Below are 26,616 nucleotides of genomic sequence, written 5' to 3'. Positions count from 1 at the left end.
TGACACCAGGAGAGTTGTAGACTTGTAAAAGACCAAAACAAAGAGAGAACAGCGGGAATAGCAATAAAAAATGTCTCCCAGAGAAATATCAAGCACCGTTGTTGCCAAAGCATTTGGTCATTCTGTCCCAAACTTCTGTTCCCTTTATCTGAAAACTCGATAAGAGGCTGGAGGTTCACTGTGGCTCTGCAGAAGCAAAATAAAGTCCTGAAGGCAAACGGATCAGTAAGGTCCAGCGACCTCCTCTGTGTCTCTCTGTATTAGAGTGGCCTCTTTGATTTTCAGTTCTTTTCCCACAATGCATCTCTCTGCCTTTTCTCTTATTTTTTGTGCCTCTACCATCAATACCTTTGTCGGTTTCCGCACTGCCTGTTTTCAGTGTCTGTTTGCATTGCTTCCTGTCTCTGCTGCTCTCGTCATTCCTTCAACACAAAGCCAGGACCCGTGTGGTTTCATTCTTCAGATACTCTCTGCAGCTCATTGGGGCTTGTTGATTCAGGTGCCATGTTGAGATGCAGACACCTGAAGCACCACCACCCCGCCAGTGATTCGCCTCTGTGTTTAATCTGTGGAAACTACAGACACGACAGCTGAGATGCTCATCATCACGTCTCCTTATGCTTCGACAGTAAATGAAGGTGCCCGGGAGTTACACAATGCTCCACTCTCTAAAGGTCACCAGAGGACGTACACACATAAACAACCCCCACTATTTCCACCTTTCAAAACTGCTGCCCTTCAAAGGCACTTTGAAGGGACACTGATTACCAGACAGCCCCGAACCAGCCTCCATCTACAGTCTGTCCAACACACATCGCTGAAGAAACTCACCGGAGATTCATATTGAATCAAAGTTATACGTTTCTCCAAGTCTGGATCAGATCACTTCTTACATCCCACACAGGCACGTCTGTGTGAGGGAGCATTTTAATGTAGTGTCAGTGTTAGATAGCACCGCGCAATAACACCAGCGTAATGTGCACTGGGATCATCTGAGGACAGAACGCTCCAATCCATGATGAGCATGAATGAGGTGGCTCTTCTGCGTATTAGCACAAATGGAGAGAGAGTAGAAAATACGGAGCAACAAAAAGCAGCAAAACTGGTGGTGAAAGTGTCAAAGTAAAAAAAAAAAAAACTAAAAAAAAAAACTGTTAAGGGACAGAAAAGTGAGTTGGTGCTCGCAGTGTGTGAGGAGGATGCAGCAGCGTCGAGTTAGTGATGGATAGAAACTATGAGCACTTTAGCTTCCTGCTGCTGCTGGCAAGGTCTGCACCAGACCACCTGTTTAATGTGCAGGAGCGGTCAACATGCACTGCAGTGGTCCATTTAAAGTGAACTTAGGGCAGCGGTTGGCCTGCTTCTGTCTGATTCATGTGGACTACACAATGTTTCAGTCTAACAATGTGCTGCATTATCAATTCCCAGAGAGACACGTCCTCTTTTGGTCGTCTGCAGAGGTCACCTTCAAACAGCTCTCTCCTGAATGAAACCAGTGTTTCATTGCAGTGCTGTTTAATAAACCGTGGCATGTCTCCAGTTAGCTTTGCCCTTTGTAAATATGTTGCAGCGCAGGTGAGCGTCTGCAGTCAGAGTGTAGCTGCTGTACAGTTGAAATCAGGTGTTTATACTGTGGTGGCACCAGGAGCTTTGGGTTTGGGTGTAAATTGTCTCTTTGAGTAAATGACCTCTCACCAGTCCCCTTTAACCTTTTGTTTTCTTCTTCTCTGGTGTTGCCTCTTTTCTCCTGCTCTCTCTCTTTGTTCCCACAGTTTGTCCCTTTGTGCTCCTGCACACATCAATAATGTTACTATTGCGCTAACAGCTCTTGACAGGTAGAGATGTGTATTTCTAGTAGCTAACAAAGTACATTTTTCCTCAGATGTTGACAATATTTTGTAGGTGGAGCTCAGTGTTTTTCTTCAATGACTCTATGGAAAGTGAAATGTTTGCTAGTATTTCTAATCCCACTGAGATATCAAACCACCTCTACATCTTTTGCTTCTTAAAGCTGCTTGTTTGGTCTATAAACTTCTTACCAGGGGACCTGTGCTTAAAAGCAGCGCTGCTCCTCGACACATGCTGTCACGTTATTCATTGAAACTACTGACGACAGTTTGTTTGTGCCTCTCAGCTCATGCCCCCACTGTTTCATTGGACTGCACTACAGTGTTTTACTTGGAGTCCAGTGAATTCTGAAATGAATTTATTGGGAATGGACTATAGGTGGCTTAGTGGTTCTTACTGTTGCAAGAAGGTTCCTGGTCTGAAACCCATCAGGGGCCTTTCTGTGTGGAGTCTGCATGTTCTCCCTGTGCTTGTGTGGGTTTTCTCCAGGTACTCTGGTTTCCTCCCACAGTCCAAAAACATGTATGTCAGGTTGATTGGTGACTCTAAATTGCCCATAGGAGTGAGTGTGAGTGTGTGAGGTTGTTGGTCTCTATGTGGCCCTGTGATGGACTGGTGACCTGTCCAGGGTGGACCCCTGCCTTTCACCCAAAGAGAGCTGGGATAGGCTCCAGCAGGTCCCTGGGACCCTGGTTAGGAATAAGGGGGTATAGATGATGGATGGACTGTAGGGGAGATATGGATCCTTTCAAGAATGAAAATCAGTCAGCTGTGTAAACTGTGTGGGGCTCTTTGTTTACATGTGTTTGTTTTATATCAAGTCTTACAGTTGTTGTGTAATCCAGTCACAAGATGCCACTTACAATTTGGCAGGTTCTGGTAATCCAATAACAGAGAAGCTCAACAATCAATACAAGTAGCACCAGCAACCTGTCATATAGCTGTCTCTCTCTCTCTCTCTCTCTCTCTCTCACACACACACGCACACACACACACTGTCCAATGTCAAGTTGCTTCCAGGCAAGTGTGTTAGATTATTCATCAAGGCTGTGCTGCCGCTGTGCCTTCAGGCCTGTTTGCAGAATAGATGAGTTGCCTATCCATCTATCTCACTTCAAATACCCCCTCGAACTAAATAATTAGCTTTGCAAACATTTTATAATATAATAATAATAATATATTATAATAATATATATACAAGTACCACAGACAGCTTGTCTGCTAAATGCCTGCTAAAGAAAAGAGTGACAGTAGGGTGGCTTGTTCCACTTCATCAAAAAACTTTGATCATCAGCAAATTAAAAACATGTCTAAGCTATAATTGGTTGCCATAGTTACACTTTGTAGATTGAACTGAGCGTACTTATCTGATACTCTACTGTGTATACAAGCTGACGTACTGTACCAAACGTTACACCTGCTCAGCTTCGACGTACTGTACCAAACGTTACACCTGCTCAGCTTCAGCGTGCGCTAGAGTTTAGGTTTAATGAAATGTGTATGAAAAATGCACCATATTGTGGACTGAGTCTGCTCTAGTGTAAGGCTGATGACTTAAGGCTTTTTATTTAGGGCAAAACAAACCACAATGTTCTTTGTTGGATTAATGGCACGGGTTAGAGTCTCACCCCGCTGCTACTCGGTGTTTCGACCAGTGTTTAATGCTCCAGTTCTGGACTAGACAGAAAAGTCCTTTCAATATTGGTGTTGTTGTTGTTTTGGACCCTAGTTTTCCATTTTCTAGGTGGAACTGCAGGCTTGTCTGTGCTTTTTGTAAACAAACCACTTCCAGTTTAGACACAAGACTCAACCTGCAGCACACATTACTTTTGTAGTGTAGACATGGCTGAGGGTCTCACGGTCAAATCCCGTCTCTTTGACGAGTCCAAATCCGAGACCTGAAGTCTGAGAGTCGCTGCTTTTGGAGGAAACTCATCACTTCTGCATCTGAGGTGTTTGTGGAGCTCTAGCAGTCTGAGAAAATATTTCCCAATAAGACAGAGCAGGGTATTAAAGATTGTTTTTCTGTGCAGACGTTTTTATTATTACACCTCATTTAAAAAGCACTAGACAGCAGAAGAATAAAACAACGAGAGAAGCAGGCGAAAGAATCTTCTCGCAGTCATTTCCTCTGACAGTTCATACAGTGTCTGAACTCTGAGCGAGCAGCACAGACAGTTTTTGGGATCTTATCTTGGAAGAAGATTACACTGTCATAACTTGAGACAGTCTGCTTGACTTTGACTTCGCTTCTCGTGAGTCATCGGTTGCATAATGTGACGCACCGGTGCAGCACCGGTTCTCGATGTAGGCCTCCGAAAAATAAAAGCCGTGACCTCGGCTTCTTTGTAAATGCCACACTAACCAGCTTTGTGGAAGAACCTGGGGAGAGCTACTCTGTGATAAAGTGTGAAGGTAACAGACGCTTCACTGCCTGGACAGCTAAGGAGAGGAAGAGCAGCGAGAGCACCGACACTATGAGGTGAAAATATTTCAGCGCTTCATTCATGGTGCTGTGATTTGGGGGCAGGAGCTGCTCTGTAGTCAGCTGAGGGGCTGCAGGTCATGGCCAGCCAACTACATTAACCTGCACAGACTCCTCGTCTCGCTCATGATACTGATGCACCAGAATCCTTCAGGTCAGGGATGTTTCCATTGATACTACTCTAGACTGAGGATCATGCATTTTTAGGTTTAGTCACTGTGTGGTTGTTTTTTGTGGCCCAGTGTCAAATTACATCTGTTTTGATCCGTTTATTATTTACACCCAATGGAAAAGTTACATGTCAACAAAGGGATATAATGTGCACTTTGTGCAGTGATGCAGCAAAGGAGATCAGGTTGGTGGTGTGTGTCACTAGACACAGTAGACTGAGCCCTTCTGTTTGCAGTTGAGCTGCATTGTGGGTAATGTAGGCACCAAGTTTTGACAAGATGGAGAAATCCATGGAATTAAAAAACTGCAATAACTATAATAATTTTTAATACTTTCTTAAAACGGTCCACCTTTTAACTACAATTGTGTTTCAGCAGCTATGGTGTTATTGAAGTGCAACCCAGCAGGCGCCTTGTACCACAATATTACCCTTACATCACTTTTTAATGAGGAAATGTGCAAGTACAGCAAATTGGATTACATTTTTAATTAATCAGGCAAAATCCAAACACACACACACACACACACAGAGATGTGTTAACATGGTTACTAAATTATGTTTCATAAATATATACGTAACAGTCTCTTGATAATATAACAGGTCATGATCAGGAGATGGATTTTTTGTAATTCATTCTTAAATCACATCTACAGCCATAAAATGCTTCACTGATTCTCTCTGCACTAACAGACATTCCCTTCACCTTAAAGATACTGGAGTTGTCTTGTGCAGCAAGAGTTTACAAAATGTCAGACATTATCCGGGGTCGTCTGTGCTTGTGTCTGTTGCGTTTGTTGCGTGTTAAAGGATTCATGTGTCTGCTAGTCCTGCCTGCCTGAGTTCTGCTGGTGTACACAGCTCTACCTCGAGCCCAGAGTGCCGGGAGTAAAGGTGCTGGATTCTGAGCCGAAATCAACAGACATCTCCTTGATGTAGGTTTGGTTATTTTATCAGCGTGTGAGGGCTGAGAGGAGGGGGGCAGAGACAGCATCCAGACGGGAGGAGGTCCAGGCAGGTGGCGACATGGTCTTTGATGTGCAGGAGACCCAGTTTCTCAAAGGGCAAATGTGGCAGAGAGAGTGTGCACCCAGGAAAAGGCTGCATGGTTAATTTCATCCTGCAGGCTGAACTTTTAATCCAGTCACACTCACAAGATCAAATTCATAACTTCCGTAATTTTACATTTTACTATAATGGATAGAACACGTGTGTTAGGATGAGAGCAAATTTATTACTATCATCATCTGTAAACACAGGAGTTACCAAACCAAGCAGGACTGAAAGCTTCAGGATTATAACTTTGTGTAAACACATATTCGGGCTCAGGTTGTGAGGGAAGGAAAATATATTTCAGGGTTGTTGAGTACGTCCTGCAGCACAGTGTATGTCTGTTTAAATACAATCATTTTTATCTCTTTTCAGACTAAAATTAATTAGTTGTTTCCTGCTGTCACAGTTTTGTTTCCAAATATTGTTTTGTTTTTCAATTTTTCAGTGAAAGACGAGTTTCATTTTGTTGATTTTCCCACTTGCTGTTTTTAAGATTTGTGCTCTGGACAGGACACTTTCACCACAGACGTGTTTCGGCACCGTGACATTTATGGTTTGGTGTGTCAGATGTTGCCCAGAGAAAGAAGTGGATCACTCTGCTTGACAGGCTTGAGACTGGAGATGCACATTAATGTGCAGCTCTGGCTGTGGGTTGGTCGTGTGTCTGGGTTAGCTCGTGCCTAAGGCTGCGTCTCGCAGTTCCAGGTACATACAGCTTTTCAGCATGTGGACCAAACTTTCACAAACAAGTAAAAACAGACATTTGTTTCCACATTATCAATAGGAAAATTTAGTTTTACATGTTGTATAATTCATGGTATATCCTTTTAATTACCACAGTACAGAGTTTATACAAACGGAAAAATACAACTATAATCTACTGTATACAAAAGTAATAGGTTATAAATGATAACAATCAGTTTATAAATGGATTTTGTACATTTTCCACAAGCTGCCAGCCCAGAAGTTGTTCTTAGTGATGTGAAGAATTATTAAGGAGCTGTTACTTTCCAGCTTCTAAACTCTTCACACACAGTGGCTGGTCAGGACGTGAGTTTGTGTTTGAGATAAGTGCACACGGTCCGGTCTGTTCGTCTGTCACAGTTCATGAGTGGATTCAGCTCTACTCTGCTGTAATTCAAGCTGCACACGGCCCCATTTACCCCAACGGACGGTGACATAACCGCAGACGACAGGTAGCGAGACATTCATTAAAACCTTCTCTGAATGCAGAGTGGAGGCAGGTCGAAGGCAGCGAGACCGAGCAGAAACAGCAGAACTATCACAGGAGATGAATCTGAACAAATGCAGCTGGTACAGAGGGAGATGGTGGGACTGACAGTGAGACATGGACATGGATCAGGGCAATCATTAAAAGATGAACATGAAAACTGTATCCAGGCAACAGAAACTGGAAAGACTGAGAAGAACAATGACATTTCGTACATGCGTCACACTTCATTGTCTGAAATTTTTGTTTCATTTCTGTTTTTCTTATTTAAGTGAACATGTTTCTTCTGTTTTATATGTTGCTATAAGACTTATCATTATTATTATCAAATATTAGAAGAAAATGCCATGAAAAGACCAAGACATGTGCATCTAAACCTTTTTATATCTTATTCTTCTGCGCTATAAACTTGACTAAAGCCCATTAAAACAAGTCAGGCTGCTGCACTGTAGTTTAGTCAGTCCTGCACTGTTCAGGTGCTAGAAAATACTCACTAATGTACAAACTGTGTATTAATCCACAGCTGAAAATAGTCCCCAGCAAATCAAAGCACAATCTTCTCTTCAGTAACGTCTGTGTATTCACGGTGCATTAGGTAATTATTTATCATTGGGTCAGCAATTACAATATGAGAATTAAAGTAAATGAACTCTTTCATGTGATTTCAGGGCTTTTAAGCCAAATTAAAGTAAGATCATTTTGACCCAGTGTTTTTTAATGGTACTGGAGATGAAACATGTCCTGTGTGTATTTAACATCTTGGTTAAACCGTAGTGTTTATAAACAGCTAATAAATGGATTAAATCTCTTCCTGTGGACATACATAAGTCGAGGTTGTCCATATATTAAATATCAATATAGTGAAACACAGTTAGGGCAGCACGGTGGTTTAGTGGTTAACACTGTTGCCTCACAGCAAGAAGGTTCCTGGTTTGAAACCCATCAGGGGCCTTTCTGTGTGGAGTCTGCATGTTCTCCCTGTGCTTGTGTGGGTTTTCTCCAGGTACTCTGGTTTCCTCCCACAGTCCAAAAACATGTATGTCAGGTTGATTGGTGACTCTAAATTGCCCATAGGAGTGAGTGTGAGTGTGTGAGGTTGTTTGTCTCTATGTGGCCCTGTGATGGACTGGGGACCTGTCCAGGGTGGACCACTGCCTTTCACCCAGAGAGAGCTGGGATAGGCTCCAGCAGATCCCTGGGACCCTGGTTAGGACTAAGGGGGTACAGACTAGCACTTTAAGTGTTTCCAGGTAGCAGCATGTTACCTGTTGTTGAGTCATTACTGCTGGTTGTCTCTGAAGCCTTCAGGAGCTGTGTGTCTCCTGCCTGGTTGCATATCCAAGCACAGTGCACAGGATGACATCAGGCCTGATTCCCACAGGATGATTAAAGAGAGAAAGCATGGCAGCCACAGGGAGTGTAAAGGAAGGTGGTCTTCACTGCTGTCTGCTGTTTTTGTTGGCATCACCTCATATCTCATGTCTCCCCAGAGTGCGGAAACAGAGAGGAAGCGTGCATGTGTCAGACACAGCAGTAGTTACAGTAATCTGCTATTTCCTGCTATTAGGTTCCTTCTTAGGCTCCTTTCTTGCTTGTTCTTGATTTTAATCAGCTTCTGAAATGAGATGAAAGCACACACACACATATCATCGTCAGGCCATGAAATATTTAATACAGGCGTGTCAGGGGCATCAGAACTGATGAATCAATAAGAACGCCTGAGCACAAAATAATAAATAGTCCGTTTTGGGGTTGTTCACCCAGCTTCATGCCCGGGGCTGTGAAATAAATATGCACTGGTGAAATTTTCCACTTACTATTTCATTATGCAAAGTCACACACACACTCTCTCACACACGTATCTATCTCCTGCCGATCAACAGCCCAGCAGCGTAAACACGTAAACAGAGAATGATCCCGGGCAGGTTCCTGCCTGGACACCATGTTGTTAGTTGGCGGAAGGTGATGAGGGCACGTGGTGAGTCTCGTCCGATCAGTTACTGCCTCCTCTCACAATGAGAGACCACTTCCATGTGCATCAGTCTGGATGCTTTCTTTGAAGAAAGCCTGCAAATATGGTGCGAGTCTCAGTTGGAGTGTTTAAAGCTTGATATCGGCCTGTTTTTGGATTCAGGCTGCAGACGCTGGATCTACTGTGCAAATACTCATCAATGTGAAAATGTCTTTGAAGTTTTCAGCGTAATGCTCAGTGGTGTGGAAAGTCTCAGTTGGCAGACTGAAACTCTTAGTCTGGTACATTAGGAGTAGAAACACCACCCCAGCAGTGTGACATGGATGATGTGGACTGTCCACTGAGCTTTAATGAAATAACACACAGGTCTGTGCTTCAACCATCACACTGATCTCTCCTTCTCTGCTCTCTCTCTCTCTTTTAGACAGTAACTTCGTCCTGGGAAACGCCCAGGTGCAGTCGCTCTACCCCATCGTCTACTGCTCCGACGGTTTCTGCGAGCTCACCGGTTACGCCCGCGCCGAGCTCATGCAGAAGAGCTGCGCGTGTCACTTCCTGTACGGCCCGGAGACGAGCGACCGGTTGACGGCTCAGATCCAAGGAGCCCTGGATGACAGGAGGGAGTTCAAGACCGAGTTGATCTTCTACAAGAAGGAAGGTGAGACAGTTGGGATCATCTGTCGGTTAAATATTTAGTTACTGTGAAGACAAATGTGATTTGAGCTTAAATGTTTAGAAAGTCTTGAATGTTTGATTCAGTTAAAGCTCAGTGTCAAAAGTATCTGCTGATGGTTCCTTAACGTGATGCATATCTAAAATTATTAGAGTCAAAATAATATTTGAGCAACACGCACGTCTCTGCAGATTGTGGCATCCAGACTGAGTTTTTAACATGAATACTCACATGTTTTCATTCTTAAATTTAGGAGCAAAGCCTTGTTGTTGCTGTGCAGCATCTGCACATCTGTGATTCTTGTAAACCAGTTGAAGTGGGTCTGTGTGACAGCAGGACAGCTGTTTATGAGGACAGGTTTGGGAAGAGTTGTCCAGGTGCTTAAATCTGAACTTATAAACAGAAATATGGATCAAATGAAAGGACATATCAAAGGGTGTGTCCTCTGTATGTGCAAACAGCGTTCACCCTGCAGTGGCTGCCTCGTGTTTCACCACAATACAATACGTTTACAGTGAGTTAGCCGAGCAATCATTAAAAATAATCATATACAGCTTTGTGTGAATGCCACTGGCTGATGAAAGTCCCAGCTCTGCAGCAGAAAGAATTTAAGTGAAGGGAATGAGAACAACAGCAAAACACAATGACAAACCTTCTGTGAAGATTGTGAAAGAAGAAGAGGAGAAAATCCTCCTGTCACTCATTTGCTGTTTTTTTTTTTTTTAATTAATAATAAATCAAACCTGTGATTTGTGATGAATGGGGCGGGAGGAGCCAGAGGAGGGAAAGAGGCAAAGACCTGGTCCACAAATAGAAATCAAGGGGAGTGAGACTCATCTGCTCCTCTGAGATATGAGCCTGTAACAAAGGGCAGCACAGGGTTATAAAACAAACACACCAAATGTACAAATTAGGAATATTTCCTGCTTTTATCAGCGCTTCATGAGCTCTCAGCTGCATTTAGCAGAAAAGAATAAACACATTTATATCCAGCTCTCACCAAAGCCTGGGGCGCAATTTTAAAGCTGCCTTTTATCCACACGCCTGATGTATTCATATACACAGAATCCACAATACGTTTTAATCTCAGGCCAATATATACACATGAATATTAATGCTTTAAAGAACTGACTGAAAAATTAACAATTAATGATTGTAATGTTGGTAAAACATGAAAAGTGAATTCACTTGTTACTGTAATACATTTTAAAAAAAATAAGTAAGTGAGTTTAATGATTATGAAGCTACAACCACAGTGTATCAGGAACTACTGTGAAATGCTGGTGACGTTTTGTGTGTTTTTGTGTTTAAAAAGCTCATTTTCACTCAGCTCATGTTATAAACTGTGGAAGGAGAGTTTTTCCTTGGTCAACATGAATCTACAGCTGGTTTGGGATAAATAACAGAAAGAGGTGGGTAATGAAATATTTACTGTGTGATGTAACTCGTCGTTGCAGGCGACTTGTCAACCATCAGCGTATTACAGAACAGAACACGGTTTGTAAGAGTCTTATCGTCTGTCGTAAACCATGAGAATCACGAGTTTGAGTTTCCTGCAAACAGGAGCTGTCAATAATTCAGCACAGTCTATATGTTTGTCAGAATATCAATCAGATACAGGCAGAACAGGGACAATTTGCTGTCCTGATGTTTTACTGTCATCCTAAACTGGCCCATAGTATCTGTTGGTGTCAACATGTTTCCATCTGTCACATTAGAAAAAACATTTTAATGTATTTTTGTATGTGTGAATAGATTTTTGTGCCTTGGTTTGATGTCCTCTTGTAATGTCCAGACTTTGCTTTGACTCATTCAACCAGAGGCAGAAGAGAAGATGCTGCTTCACCTGCTCTTGTTTTCCCCCATGTTCCCGTCACACAGGGACAGATCCTGTCTCAGTATGTCTCATGTTTTTATTGAGACAATCCTCCCGCTTGGTTAAATCCATTATTTACATGCATGATCCCTGGCCAGTGTCCAGTGTCACGAGTCAGAAAAGCACAACAGCCTGTTTTAGCCCAACTTCATGCATTCATGTACTGGGCCAGCAGGGTGTTACTTTTCTGGTGTGGTAACTGTATTTAAAGGACAAGGCAGGTAATGTTCACCATTTTCTCCTATAGTGACCCAATCCCAGGATGAGATCCTCCTAGTAAATGTTTTCTGTGCAGCCAGAGCCTGACATGTTCTCCCTCTGTGCCTAAAAACACATCACTTGGGTGACACGTTCCTTCATCATGTGTCTGAGAAAAGTCCCTGACGAATGCAAACGTTTGAGTAAGTTCTGCTGAAACCACCAGCACCCAGCTGTTTTAGAAAATGACTGGTCCTTTTGAGTTTCACAGTATCTACAGACAAGATTTGTTTAGTTTGATGCAATAAGAGACAAATGTGGAATAACAGCCTTAGCTTTTATTAAACATTATAGCACCAGGCTGGAGTGAAGCTTGAATGTGTTGAACTTTACTGCAGTAGGTGTTTGAGATTGGGCCAGTTTGAAGTACTTTAGAAACTGCATAAAGCATAAAGAGCTAATACTTAAGCAAAGTACATTAAACTTGTACTAGTATTTGAGTAAATGCACGGTAAAATACTGTATATGTTATTTGGTTGAAAAAAAACCCTTTAGTGCCGTAATAATTTTTATCCAGAATTATTTCTTCTTACCAACTCGTGATAAACAACAATCTCTTATTCAGATGCCGCATGTGTGCGAGCCTCCTTACCGAGACAGTCTGAAAGTCATGTGTCGTATAATGTACATGTTTTCTGTGCAGCTTTAAAGTGAATTTATCCTTAGTGGATGCTGAGAGCGTTGATATTTCATGCAGGCTCGAGGGCCACTACGAGTACAGTCTCATTATAGCTGCAGGCTCTGGATTTAATGAACATATGGTCTCCTGTGGAAAAGTTCTGGGAACAGAACGTCCTCTCAGCTGGTTAAATTGTTTCTACATGAACAATGATGCCGGTGTCAGATGGCTGAACACTGGGGATGAACCACTGGATAGTTCATAGTTCATCCATCATCACGTTTCTTTCCATGATTCATTTTGACTGGATTTGCACCTCTGTGTGCGTGTGTGTGCGTGTGCGTGTGTGTGTGTGTGTGTGTGTGTGTGTGTGTGTGTGTGTGTTTGGAGGGGAAATTCACACTCTGTGTATTTTAGACAACATGGATGTAAACAGAAGAGCTCAGTCATTAATCACTGATCTGTACTGTGGACCCTCCTCATGGGCTCCATAAAGGCCCAGACTGGCCCGGTGAATGTTTATAGTAATATATATCATTATATCTTTAGGTTTATTGCTTTTATTGCTTCAGCTTGAAAGCAGGAGTTTAGTTTGTTGGAGCTGATTAAGGTGAACATGAAGATACAACCTTTAACTGAACATTAGCTATTTCCTCAATTAATTCATTAATTGGTTTGTAAAAATTCAAGATATGGTCGAAATGTAAATATGTTTGTGTTCTCTCCAGGTACGCAGTTCTGGTGTCTTCTGGACATTGTTCCCATTAAGAATGAAAAGGGTGAAGTGGTTCTGTTTCTCGTGTCCCACAAAGACATCACTGACAAGAAGAAGGACCAGGACCCTGAACAGGGACCTGAAATGGGTGAGTTATTTTATAAGGCCAGTGATTCTGTGTGTGTGTTACAAACTCCATCCAGAGACTGACAGCAACAATGAATGTGGTGTCGTCAGCGTAATGTGTGTGAATCCAGAACCTGGTTCAGCTTATGGGTCTGTGCCGTAGACCTCCATTGTTGTCCAAAAACTATTAAAAACACAGCAGGGAGCCACAGCTCTGACCTGGCTCACATGGTTCTTCCTCACCAACAATGGGAGGCCCGTCTTTTTCCAAAAACCAGCTCCAGACACTGAGAACAACCGTTACTGTTTACAGTCTCTGAAAGAACCAAGAGTCCACTGGTCTCTTGTTCCACTGCTCCACCATCTTCTAGTGTTGATATGTGTAGCATGAGAAGCTAACAGACCACGACCACTAACCCAAGGGTTGTTGGTTCGATCCCCAGCTCCTCCTGTCACCATCCTTGGATGAGACGCTGTCCTGAACGTCACTGTGTGAATGGCTGAGGCAAAATGTGAAGTATTTCAGATAGAAATGCAGCTTTTTAGGTTTATTTACCAACTTTTTGACTTGAAATCTCAAAAATAATATTGTAAACCTTAAAAACTGTGCTGCAGTAGCTTCAAAATATCATTCACAAGGACAGTACATCTGTAGGATTTATACCTTGAGCCCCAAGCCAGGTCAGTCCCCCAACAACATGAGCTTTATTTTGCCTGTGGCTCCAAAGACCCTGCATAGACCAGCAAATAAAAACATAGGAAGTTGTAAATCTGTTGGTTGCTTGGTTGTATTTTTCTCAGAGCACACAGTACATTATTGATTGACTCTCCATCTGGTCCTGCCCATGTTATTGGGGCATTTCAGCCTGTTTGGTTTTCACGCTCCTGTGAAAACAGAGCAAGGAATCCCAGCAGGCAAAGCTGGAAGAGCAGATCTGAATGTCTGAAGGGTCTTAAATCGCTAAGGACGTGTCCAAGTTTTCTAGCTCAGCTCTCCGAGCTGCTGTCTGCTGTGTTTCCTGATGGGAGAGAGTACCAGCTTGAAATCACTTACCCAATTTTCCCCCACTTACCCAGGCACTCTCATTTGGCTGAATATCTCATCACTTTACCGCTGAAATGACTGTGTTTTACACACCGCATGAGTTATTGCATTTTAAATTCGAGGGACCAAATTGAAGTGCAGTGCACGCCACAGGGGAGTGACGGAAAACAACAAACAGGACAGGAAAGGCAGAGACAAAAGGGGCGGTTTCTATTTTCTTTCCTTCTGCCATTAAACATAACATTAACGTTAATAATTAAGCACCTTCTGGGTGAACGAAGGATGAAGTGACGAGGAGAAAATGAAAGGAGAGATTGTTCTTCAGTGGGAGTCTGGGAACTGAGCAGCTGCTTGTGGCTCAGGGTGACGGACCTTTTGAAAGCCCTGAGCGGGTCAGTGAGACGATGGGGAGCAGGAAGGACAGAAACAGGCTGCAACACATTTATAATGAAAAACAACCGGAGACTAAGACTTTGACCACTCATTTTATAAGAAAAGACACACACTGCATTAACTGACGGTATAGATCCTTTAAAATGTGGAGCCAAACCTCTTTCCCCACTAGAACCACTGTGTGTTCTGCACAGCAGCGTTAGCAGCAACCATAGCTAAGACGAATCCAGAAAACCATCTCATCCCTCACTCTGCCAACGACAAGCACGTGTTTGTATGGCCCTGAGACCTCAGCTTCCTGTTTGTCCTACTGACGTTTGTCTAAATCTGCCTTCAAGCAAGATTTAGAAATTTTGGAAAATGTCAGAAAATTAGTGGAGACATGGATAGCATTTATAACAAAGTGTGACAACATCAGTTTTCTGGGGGTTTGAGTCGGAGCTTTTCTTGGATTATTACCGAAACTACTTCTTTTAAGGTGTTGGTGTGTTCTGATAAACCACGTTTAAATCTGCAGTGAGAAACTTGCTGTTTTCACCCAAATGTCTTGGAAATATTAACTAAAAGTTTGATAAAAAAACCTAAATAAATAAATAAAACGCCTTAAAAAGGTAAATTAATGCACATTTCCATCCACTGCTGTTGTGTATTAGGTGCTGGTTTGTCGAGATGAACAGTTGCTGCAGTTAATTTTACACTAAAGCTTCAAACTGTACACCTGTAGACCTATAGACCCTGTAGACCGGTAGACCTGGTGCCGTGCAGACCCCCACACAGGCCAGACCGTCAGCTCTGCAGCAGAGCAGCCTGTTACTCAGATATCCATCAGCCTGGCTCTTCAGGCTCCTTATGCTCCTCATATCATTAGCTGTAGTAACAAACAGAGGATGGCAGCCTTTAGCTCGTTGACCCCAGACCACACATGGGCCCATGGGTGCTCTCTTTAATGACAAGACAAAGACACTTAAGTGAGGCCAGCTGCTGTTATAAATACGCAATCAATAGTTTATTATTGAGTTCTGGACAATGCTTAAGTCGAGAGCTGGGAGAGACACAACAGCATGAGAACACCAGCACGACCCTGGAGCTGCGGTTGTGCAGTGAATGCAAATGTTCTGGTTCTGAAGCAATACGTGTTTGGATTTCTACAGACACACACTGAACATTCAGGCAGCAACAGAGCAGGTTGACGATTAACCCTAAGGGTCAGTCCCCGGACAGGAAGCTGAACCCCAAACTGCTCCAGGAGGCTGTTCCATCACTGAGGGACTTTTTATTGCTGTTATATAGAAATTCCTCCTGTTCATACATTAGAGTTTCACTGTTGTTGTTTATTAGCATGAGCGTCACTGTGTTGTGTGCAAAACTGAAGAGTGTCCAGTTTTTTTGTAAACACCACAGTGTTTCTAAAGCTTCTAAAATAAATAGTGTATAAACGTCTGAAGAACAGCAGAGGTTTTGTGGTGCAGCTCCTAAAGTTTCCCCGACTTTGACAGGAGTCTGCTTTAAAGTTTGGTTGATTTTTATTGTAAAATTCCCTCTTGGCGTCTCCCCGTTGAGCTTCAGCAGAGAGAAACAAAAAGAAAGTTGAGTGATAAAAACACAGTAACTGTGGGAGAAATCTGATGATTTACCAAACTCAGACAGACAGAGCCTCATATTAGTTTCATCTAAATTACTATTGTTGAACAGTTTTAGCAGAAAATACCTCCTGTGTGCTGTATCCGTCAGAACTGATGCTCCTGTAGACGCGTCCCCAGAATGAAAGCACACAGCTTGTTCATGCTGCAGGTCAATGGGCAGTGGTCCTGAGAGACAAACGCTCTGAAATCCGTTCGTAGATACAATGATCAAATCAAATTTACTGGCTGGAAGGGAACATGATTTGGTTACAGGGGTGTGTATGCACCAAACATGACATTATATTATGGACGGGCGGGGGAACAGTGATAATAGGAAATGCAAAGTGGAAATGGGGAGAACAGGGAACAATAACAGCTGAGCAGAAAACATCTTCCTTAATCTAACCACCGCCTCTGAGAGATCACTTTAATCTCCTTGACTGTCTCTGTCCTGCAGCAAGACAACTTCACCTCATCTGTAATCGATAGATGACAAAAGGGTCAAATGAATGACATATTGTAGGTGTTTGACTTGCAGAGCATGTTTAGTCAATAAAGAGCCACAGCAGCAGACGGCAGGTCAATATCCGCTCAAATATTTACACACAACTTGTGAGTTGCATATATCAGAATATTAAGATGCTTCGGAGGCTTTTAGGGGTCGAACATACAGGAGTTCAACTCTAAAACATGCTGATGCTTTGACCTGTCTGAGGCTGCCGTTTGCTCCAGGCTTGATTCTGATGCAGTCAGACGGACTGAGACCTGGTACGGGTCACATTTTCACTCTGTTAATGTACCACCTAAAACAGAAACGTGTTTCAGTCAGCATGTATAAAGTCTAACCCTGTGTCCGGGTGTCCCCGCCTCCTCCACAGACGAGGAGACGGGTCTGGAGGTGCACCGGGTTACTCGCCCCCCTGGCTTCAACGCCAACCGGCGCCGCAGCAGAGCCGTGCTCTATCACCTGTCAGGACACCTGCAGAAACAGGACAAGAGCAAGCTCAAGATCAACAATGTGAGTTTCCCAGTGTTTGTCTCCACTGGTGCTTCTGTACGACGGAGCTGCACAGCTTCATTAGGTTTGTCCTAGAGGTTTGTTTGACAGAGGTCGTATATTTAATGCCAGTCCAGCACCAGTTTGTGTCTCGTATCATTCTTCAGAGACTCTTTTATCCAGATCTAATCAAATTTATTTATTTATTGCTTTACAATAAAAAGAAGTTTAATTGTTCTCCAGGTTTCTACATTTAGTGCAGCTAGAAGTCAGACTCACCCTGTACGATCTATAAAAGTGAAATCTGGCTTGTTTTACATTTCCATGCGATACAGAGCCTTCACTCCAACACAGACCTGTAGGGTTATGAGAGCAGGGTCTGAGCGCTGCAGCAGCACATGGTGAATGTGTGTGTTCAGCACAAATCCACACCGTGACAGATGGCGTGAAGGTCATAGCGAGTATCATCGCTCCTGTTTGACTGTAGGCTGTAAGAGCTCCACTGTACATTTCGCTGATATCAAGAGATAAAACAAACATGCAGACTTAGGCAGTTTCCAGTGACCCCCATTCGCAGAGGCACCAGGCATTGTTGCTATTTACGAATCAGGGAATTATACTAAAATTTAAATCACTTGGAAATAGAGAATGCTGAGCAAACGCTGTGTAGTTTAACCTTTTCAAATCAGCATTTCATCCAAAGCAGAACATGTCCTTAAGTAGACACAACTTTATGATTAATGAACATCTGATCCATTTCATTTGATACTTCCCAGAGAAAATAGGTCAGAACTGACAATAAGATTTTCAGAGTATGTGCTGTGAAACTAAATGTGAAAGCAGACACCAATTATCCTGTAAAAGAAATGGCCTCAATTTCCTTTTTATTGTCTGAAGTTATAAAAAAATATTTTCTACTGTGTTTTACATCATTTCCATCACGGCCTCATTAAATCTCTGCAGTATGACACATTTAAAATGAATGAGTTTTTAAAGCTGCTCTGTGGCATCAGATGTACAGCTCGGATCATTTTACACTCAGCATTATTGGAGGGTCTAAACTTTATATTATTCTTCATATAAAAACATCTGCAGGTTCTCACAGTGCATGTTTGCACACGTGCTGCTGAGGAAGTTCAGTGTTTTCATCAGAAGGTGTTACTGTCTGCAGGTGTGTGTGTGTGTGTGTGTGTGTGTTGACGTCTCTCCCTGTCGTCCAATCCAGAACATGTTCGGGGAGAAGCCTCCAATCCCTGAGTACAAGGTGGCAGCCATTCAGAAATCTCGCTTCATCCTCCTGCACTACGGCACCTTCAAGGCCGGCTGGGATTGGTTGATTCTGCTGGCGACCTTCTACGTGGCCGTCACCGTGCCCTATAATGTGTGTTTCACGGTGGTGGGGGGGCGTGATGAAGGCAGCGCCCCTCGAAGCCCGCCCAGCGTCAGCGACATCCTGGTGGAGATCCTGTTTATGTTAGGTGTGACTCCTAAACTATTATATATCCTATTAAATATCATTAGGTCATTTTTTATTTTTTATCAGTTCAATCGGTTCATTGTGAAAACAGGGAGAAATGTCATCACAATCACAGAGAAACCTTCATTATTCTCATCTTGTCCAAACACACTATTAGATTTTTCAGAATTGTTAAAAATAAATTGAAAACACAGAAAGTCCCCACGTTAGAGCTGAATAAATGAAACGTTTGGTCAACATACTGTAGATGCTGCTGTCGACTACTTTCATCTATAACACGGCATCATACAAACTCTGGGAAGCTGTAAAATATATAAAGCTGTGAAATAGTCGCAGTAAACGTTACACTCTGAAATGTGGAGTAGTAGAAGAAGAAAATACTCTTCTTTTGTACTTCTACATTGAGGTAAACGTGCTTAATTAGGTTTCTCTGTTAACTCCAGTGAATGACGGGACTTGGTGACTAAAGATTTGCTCACTGTTGTGTAAACCGCCCCTAATGGGAAGTCGATAAAACATTTTAATGATGCATGTGCAGCAGTGAAAGGATATGAGCCATTCACAATGCCCCATTATGGCTCGTTGCTAACTCATTTCCTAGGAAACAACAGGCGTCTTTGTCCCCGGTCTTGTCCGTCTAACTGTAGGAAACTTGTGTGAGTGCTCTTCAATGGACAATTTGCCTTAATGGGAAACAGTGAACACAAGCTCTCCATCAATAAACTTCTGCAATGAAATTAGACAAGCCACCCACGGTTAAATGTCTGAGTCCTGCCAGTCCATACCCATTTGTTAAAACTAATAGGCCTGCCTGTTTATCAGTATGTCCTCTCGGTGAACAGCAGGGGGTTGAACTGTCCCATCAGGCTTTTGATTCTTAGTTAATTTCAGGTTTAAAAAGCTGCTTTTTAAGAATTAACTTGAGACCAGAGACCTGAGGAGGGTTAGTTTTGTTTAAACCCCGTGTTGGACACAGGTGGGCTCAGTTATTGCACGAGGCTTTTCTCCTGCCTGGGAGTCATAACTCAAAACATTTCTCCAGGATTCAGGAGGACGTAGTCTACGGAGAAACTTTATGTCTTTAGGTTTGCAATGACAAAACCAGACAAGTCATTCGAAAAGTCCAAATTGATCATGTTGAAAAATGAAAGTACTGAACTTTCAGTGTCCTTGAAATGTGTTGGACAGGAGATTCAGTGTTATTCAAAAATAAATAATAGCAGGAAACCTTTGGTTTCATATTGTGCTGAAAAGTAATTAGTGGATTCCTGGGAGGTAATAAATTGGAATATTTTATTTTCATTATAAATGAACCTGCTGATAATTTCCTCAGTTGGTTGCTTGATCTACAAAACAGCAGAACAAATGTTCTTCACAGTTTATTAGAACTTGGATTAGATGTTTCTGTTGCTAACACACACTGAGCCTCACACTCTTCACTGGTTACCTGTCAGTTTTAATATTGAGTTTAAGATTTTGTTTTTAAGGTTTTACACAGTTTAACTCCTGTTTATTTAACCAACCTGTTATCTGACTGTGAGCACAGCAGAGCTCTGGGAGCCTCTAGCCAGCGGCTCCTGCTGGTTCCTACATCAGGGTACAGGTTTTGGGGATTTTCTGTGGCTGCACCTACACTTTGGAATCACCTGCCCTTAGAAATCCATCCTATTTCTGATTTATCTCCAAGTTAAGGACGTATCTTTTTAAATTGTCATTATTGAAGTCACTGCATCGATGGTTCAGTCTTACTTTTATTTTGTGATGTGTTTACGTGTTACGGTTCTAAATGAGATTTGAGTTGTGTGTTCTCATGCAGCAGGGATTAGTCAGTAACACTGTGCTGCTTCTGCTGCTGCTCTCGTCCTTTGCAGACATCGTGCTGAACTTCCGAACCACCTTCGTGAGCACGTCGGGTCAAGTCGTGTACGACGCCCGCTCCATCTGCGTTCACTACGTCACCACCTGGCTCTTTGTCGATATCATCGCCGCCCTGCCCTTTGACCTGCTGTATGCCTTCAACGTCAGCGTGGTGAGTCTCCTGTGTTATCAGAAGCAGCAGACAGCGTGTGGCCGAGGAACTGTTGTCACAAATCCAGGCTGCTCAGTTCACCTGTTTTCATCCCAGGAAGGAGAAGCAGACATGCTCAGTCTGGGGCATTTATTTTCCACGCTGATGCCAACGAGCCACGTTTGGATTAAAGTGCAGATTAATGTATAATGTCGCATGCTCATCACCGTTATATCCACACTTCTGCTCATCAGACAGACAAATGGTGCAGAGCCCAGGCAGGTTTCAGGGGACATGCTGCAGGTCTCATTATATGGTGTGTCCATACTCAGTCCAGAGAGATAATGAACTGTGGGGTAAATTAGTACACATGCATGGACTGGGAGTGTTAAGACTCATCTGGAGTTGCAGAATGTTTGATTTCATACAAAGAATAAATTACAGATCCATCTTTTGAATAAAAAATCAACAACACTGACAGATTATTAATTGCACACCATGAAGAAGTGTCACGGTGCAGAGAATGCTCTGTAATTTAAATTTAAATTTAAATTGGTATCAAAGTGACAACATTTTTGCAGAATGGTTTCTTTATGTTTAAGAAATACTCAGCGCTGTACTTCTTGTCTCTTTAGTACTTCGGGGTCCACCTGTTGAAGACGGTCCGGTTGTTGCGGCTGCTGCGGCTGCTGCAGAAGCTGGAGCGTTACTCCCAGTACAGCGCCGTGGTCCTGACGCTGCTCATGTCCATGTTCGCCCTGCTGGCCCACTGGATGGCCTGTGTCTGGTACTTCATCGGCCGCAGGGAGATCGAAAGCCCTGGATCCTGGGATATCGGTTAGTGCCCTCTTTAATTTTTAGGTACTTGTACTTTTATGTTTCATGCTACTTTATACTTCACTAGAAATCAGTGGGAAACTATGTACTGTGCTCTGTAGTAAATTCACATGGAAGCTTTTGTTTAAAATAGTTAAACTATATGTGTCCAACACTCCTGCAGCTAAAACAGGTGTATCTTTAAAATGCTGCTTAGATGTTAATATCAATATATAGTATCGTCAATAATAATAATAATACTCAATATTTCTAATAATATAAATGTCTGAAAAAAGCTGTTTTGCATTTTAGTTACCAATGGTGGAAAGTACATTTACTTAAGTACAATTTTGAGGTACAATGACCACTTTTACTTCGGATACTTCAAGTACTTTGGATGATGATACTTCTCAGTACTCAGTGACATATTGAATGCAGGACTTGTACACTGTGGTACTGTGTTGTCACTGTTATTTGAAGAAACAGCTTGGCATTTTGGGAAATGTGGTTTTTAGTCTGGGAGGTCTATTACAGTGTAAAGAGAAACAGAGACTGGCTCAGTCACAAAATCCACCAACCAGCACCTGAAAAGTTTGCACGTTAACACACGTGTGTGCTGGGCCTATGTTTCAGACATGTGGCAGGCAGGTTTATTCAGAGAGTCTTTATGCTAAGCTAACTGAGTGCATATTAATATATTAATATTCCTCACTGTGTCCTTTAAGTAAAGGCTGTAACTGCTTCTTCCATAGACGTCTGATAATGAAACTACTCTAATAACTTGAACTTGTTGCCTTGTCCGAGGAAAATGTTCCCATTAGGCTTTACAGTGAACTGTGAGCAGATCTAAATTTAGTGTGTGCAGAGCGGCAGTGGTGTCTTTGAAGCTGCTTTTATGGTGTGTTTCCTCTGGGTGAAGAGCTTTTAGTGCACACTTTTGTATTTCCCTGAAGGTTTTAGTTTTCACTGTGCATGTACTGCAAATATCCTGCCAGAGCCACAAACCAGAATTTCATTTGGGCCCAATCACAGCATCACAGTTGGAACAGATAAGATGCTCTATCACTCTTCTCAATTGTAGCATCAGCTCTGCCCTCAGGAAGTAATTTTAAGGGCTCCCAAATGCAGATTAAATGAGATGTTATCTTATTGCAGCCCCACTTTGTGGTTCAGCGTGATGAGATGGGTAGATATTACGGAAAAATCTCGCCTCATTCAGCTTTAACCACTTGCTCATTCACCATCTGGTCTCGCCCGAAGGACAGGACCTAAGATCACGTCTGACCTCAGCGGGGTCATGGCAGCAGGAGCACAGAAAGAGTGATGCACAGCCCACATGTGTTTCAATTTGCACAGCTCTGTTGACACTGCACAAGCATGTCTCAGAGGAGAAGCTCTAATCCTGCGGGTGACGTGAAGCTCTGGCGTTCGATCTGATAAACTTGTAAACACGCAGCAACAGACGTGAGGCTTCCACAGTAACAAGGTTTAATTCTTCTCACCGCGATCGGTCTGTGTGTTGTCGTTCATTGTGTTCTACCTGGGCAAACACACACACACACACACACACACACACGTTGTTGACTCACATAATAAACTACAAATGAGCATGTTTCGTCAGATATGGGCCCAGCTCAGGGACCCATAATGAGACACAAACTGCGTGTTGCTTCTCGTCTGTTTCCTCACTTTCTCTCCGTCTCGTTCCTTCTCACTGATTTGCACCAACCCACCCATCATTACCCTTTCAGCCAGCCGCACGATGACAGGCAGCAACACTACTGGCAGTTCATGTCAGCGGTCCCTCGGTTCACTATTCAGACAGATGGGGGTAGTCCAGGCCACAACAACAACCTGACCGGTCTGACCTTTCGGTGACACCGACTGCGATTCACCACAGACGTCTGATATTCACATGCACAGAGGTCGAGCTGGTCGGTGTGTCTGTCAGCGACCTGGAGAGGGGCTGTTTTTGTTGGCAGGGCTGTTAATAATTCAGGGGCAGTGGAGCCATGGCCGGTCTGACAGTCCCTCGTGGAGCTGAAGTCCTCACATATGGAATATTTTCCATGCAGGTGTTTACAGGAAGCTTTAGGTTTGACGCTTCTTCTGGTTTGTTGTTTAAAGTCAGAAATTCCCAATTTCAGCATCACCTTTAGAGGCTTTAGAGCAGCAGGCAGTCGGCCCAGCAAAAACACAACTCCTTTCATTTTTAATACCTCAATTTTGAAAACCACCAACACAGACCTGAAAGATATGTAACACTCCCTGGAGAACCCTCCTTCAAGAATAGTGGGCCAGAGTGAAACCAGGTTCTGTTCCAAAATAAAGAAAAGCTCATTCAGAACAACCCTGGTAGCTAAAAGTCCAGCCTTGGAGTCTGGTCTTTCTCAACAGCATGTTGTGTAGCTCCCTTCATGTGTTTCAGTGGAGACAGTAACATGTTCGAAACATCTTTAATTATATTTCCAGTGGCACAAACGTGAAGGTTCAGGTTTGTCTGTAATAGCAGCAGCACAGAGTTTTTACAAAAGCAGAGCTTCAGTGCTGGTGAGTGTAATGGATCTAGACAAAACAACAGCATCAGTGTCTGTGTGGTCAGGCTTGTGAGGGTTTCAGTTTCTAATTTTTACGGCTAAGTGCTGTAATGGAGCTGATTCTTTTTCTGAATTAGAGATTCTGTGACTTACAGACGCTGGAGGATCAGACTCATCTATAATGGTGGCGTCATTCTATATTTCTCCTCCTGTGAACAAACTGTTGTGCAGTTTTATGAAATATTAATGAAAGACAGTAAAGTGCGACCATTTTTGATGTGGATCAACCTGCATGTTGCACACCTCCAGTGTGGTGTGTGTGTGTGTGTGTGTGTGTGTGTGTGTGGTATTGACTGAAAAATAAACTGCAGTGTGTGTCTGTTGTGCTGAAGGATTGTGTCAGTGGGTGCAGCACTGCTTCAGTGACGTGTTTTTAATATTTCTGGGGCACAGAGGAATAAAACACTATATCCAAGCTGCATGTGGCCACACAGGTTATAACTTTTTGCTGTGAATTTGGTTTGTTGGTCTTTTCATGTGATTTGTTTAAAAAAAAAACAAAAGGAAAAGTCAAGTAAACATCATCAATAATAGGGAGTTGGCTTTCTAATCATTAAATGTGTGTGCTTTTCTCTGTTAGGAGCATATATTATATTACTGCCCATAGCATTCATTTATAATTTATAATTAAAATAATAATAATTACCAGGTTAATATTTGATCATTAGCTGAGTTTTACCCACAGATATTTATAGGTTTTTTTTTTTCCTCAGTTGACATGATGTAATGAAATAGATAATAAATCTCTGGGGTGTGTCTGTACCTGCCAGAGGGTCTCAATCAGCGCTGATGCTCAGAGGGACTCAGCAGACTATAAGATATAAGCAGCAGCAGCAACCTGAGCTGTCAGAGCCTAAAATCAAGCAGTGAAATTGTGAAATCGATCACAAAAGTCACAGGAAGCCAGTCAGTGGCAGCAGTGGTTGGTGTTGCGGTCGTCCAGTCTGAAGGAAATAAAACCAGGGAAGATGTTTTGTTTTTTTTTTTTTAGATTAGGAAATAAAGAATTACCTGACCTCAGTTAATAACGACAATCTCACTGCAATGAATTGATTTTGGCTGAAAATGTTGCTGTTGTCAGTGAATAGTTCAGGACCGTGGACAGAGACACTGCAGAAATACTGAGGTTTCAAGGAAAAACACACACACACAGCAGCCTAACTCCCTCCTTCTGCTGTAGGGAGGCTGTACGTTTACTGCTAACACTATAAGCCTGATCAATAATGTATCAGTGGAAACTACTGGAGGTTGCAGGTTGTACTTCTACTGCTCTCACACTCTTTTCATGTGAATCATTGTGTTTTTCCTTGAAAACTGTGAATAGCTTGTGTTGCTATAAACACTATAAAATGGAGCCCGAGTACATACATGGTGTAGGAAATGGACTGGACATGTATTTTAACTCAGAAACATGGATTTAGACTTAACCATTAATTAAATGAAACCACAGGACTAACTGGTCTATGTTCATACAGTTAAATCTGACAATGGGCCTTAATTCAGTGTTTTCAGAGACACTGAGATCATCATGCCCTGATCCTACAGCATCAAGACACACACCCACACACACACACAAAACACTTATTTTGTTCTTTTGTTTTTTTTTTATTTTAATCCTCAGGCACAGACATGCACGCAGGAAAACGTCTTTGTCAGGGTTTCCTCAGGTTAAGTTGTGCTAATGACACAATAATTAGGAAACTACTCAGGTGGTAAATTCTCTAATGTTGTTGGTTTAGCTGCTTGACTGGGACTTTGCTCAACTGGAGTGACTTGACTGTCACTTCTGCTTATTTATTCTGGCAGGCCGGTCACACACACACACACACACACACACACGTATACACACACAGACACACTCAAGGTCAAAGCTGCTTGCCTGAAATGTGAGTGATGTTGCAGATCAATGAATGGATGCATCCATGTTGTATTATTCATATTCCCTCTCTGTCTTTTTCTTTTGGATTCTTCTGCCAGTGGCTCAGCCTGGTTTTCAGCACTCAAACTCTGTTTCTCAATTATTTACCTTCTGCTACTTCACTTCCTGTCTTCTCGCCTCTCTCCTTATTCCTTCCTTCCTCCATCAACACCTTCTTTCTTCTCCTCTGTTCTTCCTCTTTAGTCACGTTCGTTCACGTGATGAAACACTAGCACATTTATTTTGCTTCTGCATTTGTGGCTTCTGGTTCTGGGGAAACATTTTTTTTTATATCAGGTGTTTATTTTGTGTCTAAGGCACCGTGTTAGACAGACAGACGGACATGTTCCAGGGCTAAATACCAACTCAGGAGAACAAGCGGAGCCTGTGCTGTGAGCTCCACAGGCTGGTGCAGAGCCTGCAGAGTTATAGGTGATAAAGAAATGCTCTGAAGTAGAAATACCAAAATGTGAAAAACAGCCTAAAAGTCCTGCAGTTAGATTTCTTTACTGAAATAAAAGTCTTATAGACAAAATGTTCTTAAAGTGGTCGTAAAATAAGAAGCCCCCAGTTTCCTGAGAGATTTGTTGCACCTTATGAGCTCAACACCTTTTGTGTTTATTTTGTACTTACAGATCTTGTGAAACCTGATTTAAAAACTCATTTATCAGGTCGTCAGTGGCTCCTTTGTTGCAGGTTTATTATTATTTATTTAACT

At 42.6% G+C, this 26,616-nt stretch overlaps 1 protein-coding gene across 1 annotated transcript in view; it reads left to right on the top strand.

Moving 5' to 3' along the window:
- kcnh3 (potassium voltage-gated channel, subfamily H (eag-related), member 3) overlaps nt 1-26,616 on the top strand; it is a 93,718-nt gene that overhangs the window by 50,384 nt on the left and 16,718 nt on the right. The window contains exons 2-7 of the mRNA XM_026296347.2: nt 9,183-9,416; nt 12,913-13,047; nt 16,964-17,103; nt 18,308-18,560; nt 20,431-20,588; nt 21,203-21,404. Coding sequence (XP_026152132.1) covers nt 9,183-9,416; nt 12,913-13,047; nt 16,964-17,103; nt 18,308-18,560; nt 20,431-20,588; nt 21,203-21,404 — 1,122 coding nt within the window. The remainder of the gene's footprint in view (nt 1-9,182; nt 9,417-12,912; nt 13,048-16,963; nt 17,104-18,307; nt 18,561-20,430; nt 20,589-21,202; nt 21,405-26,616) is intronic.

This window comes from Mastacembelus armatus, chromosome 21 (assembly GCF_900324485.2).
Source record: "Mastacembelus armatus chromosome 21, fMasArm1.2, whole genome shotgun sequence".
Classification (NCBI taxonomy): Eukaryota; Metazoa; Chordata; class Actinopteri; order Synbranchiformes; family Mastacembelidae; genus Mastacembelus; species Mastacembelus armatus.
The sequence above is the reverse complement of the archived record's forward strand: the minus strand, read 5'-3'. Positions and strand labels throughout refer to the sequence as shown.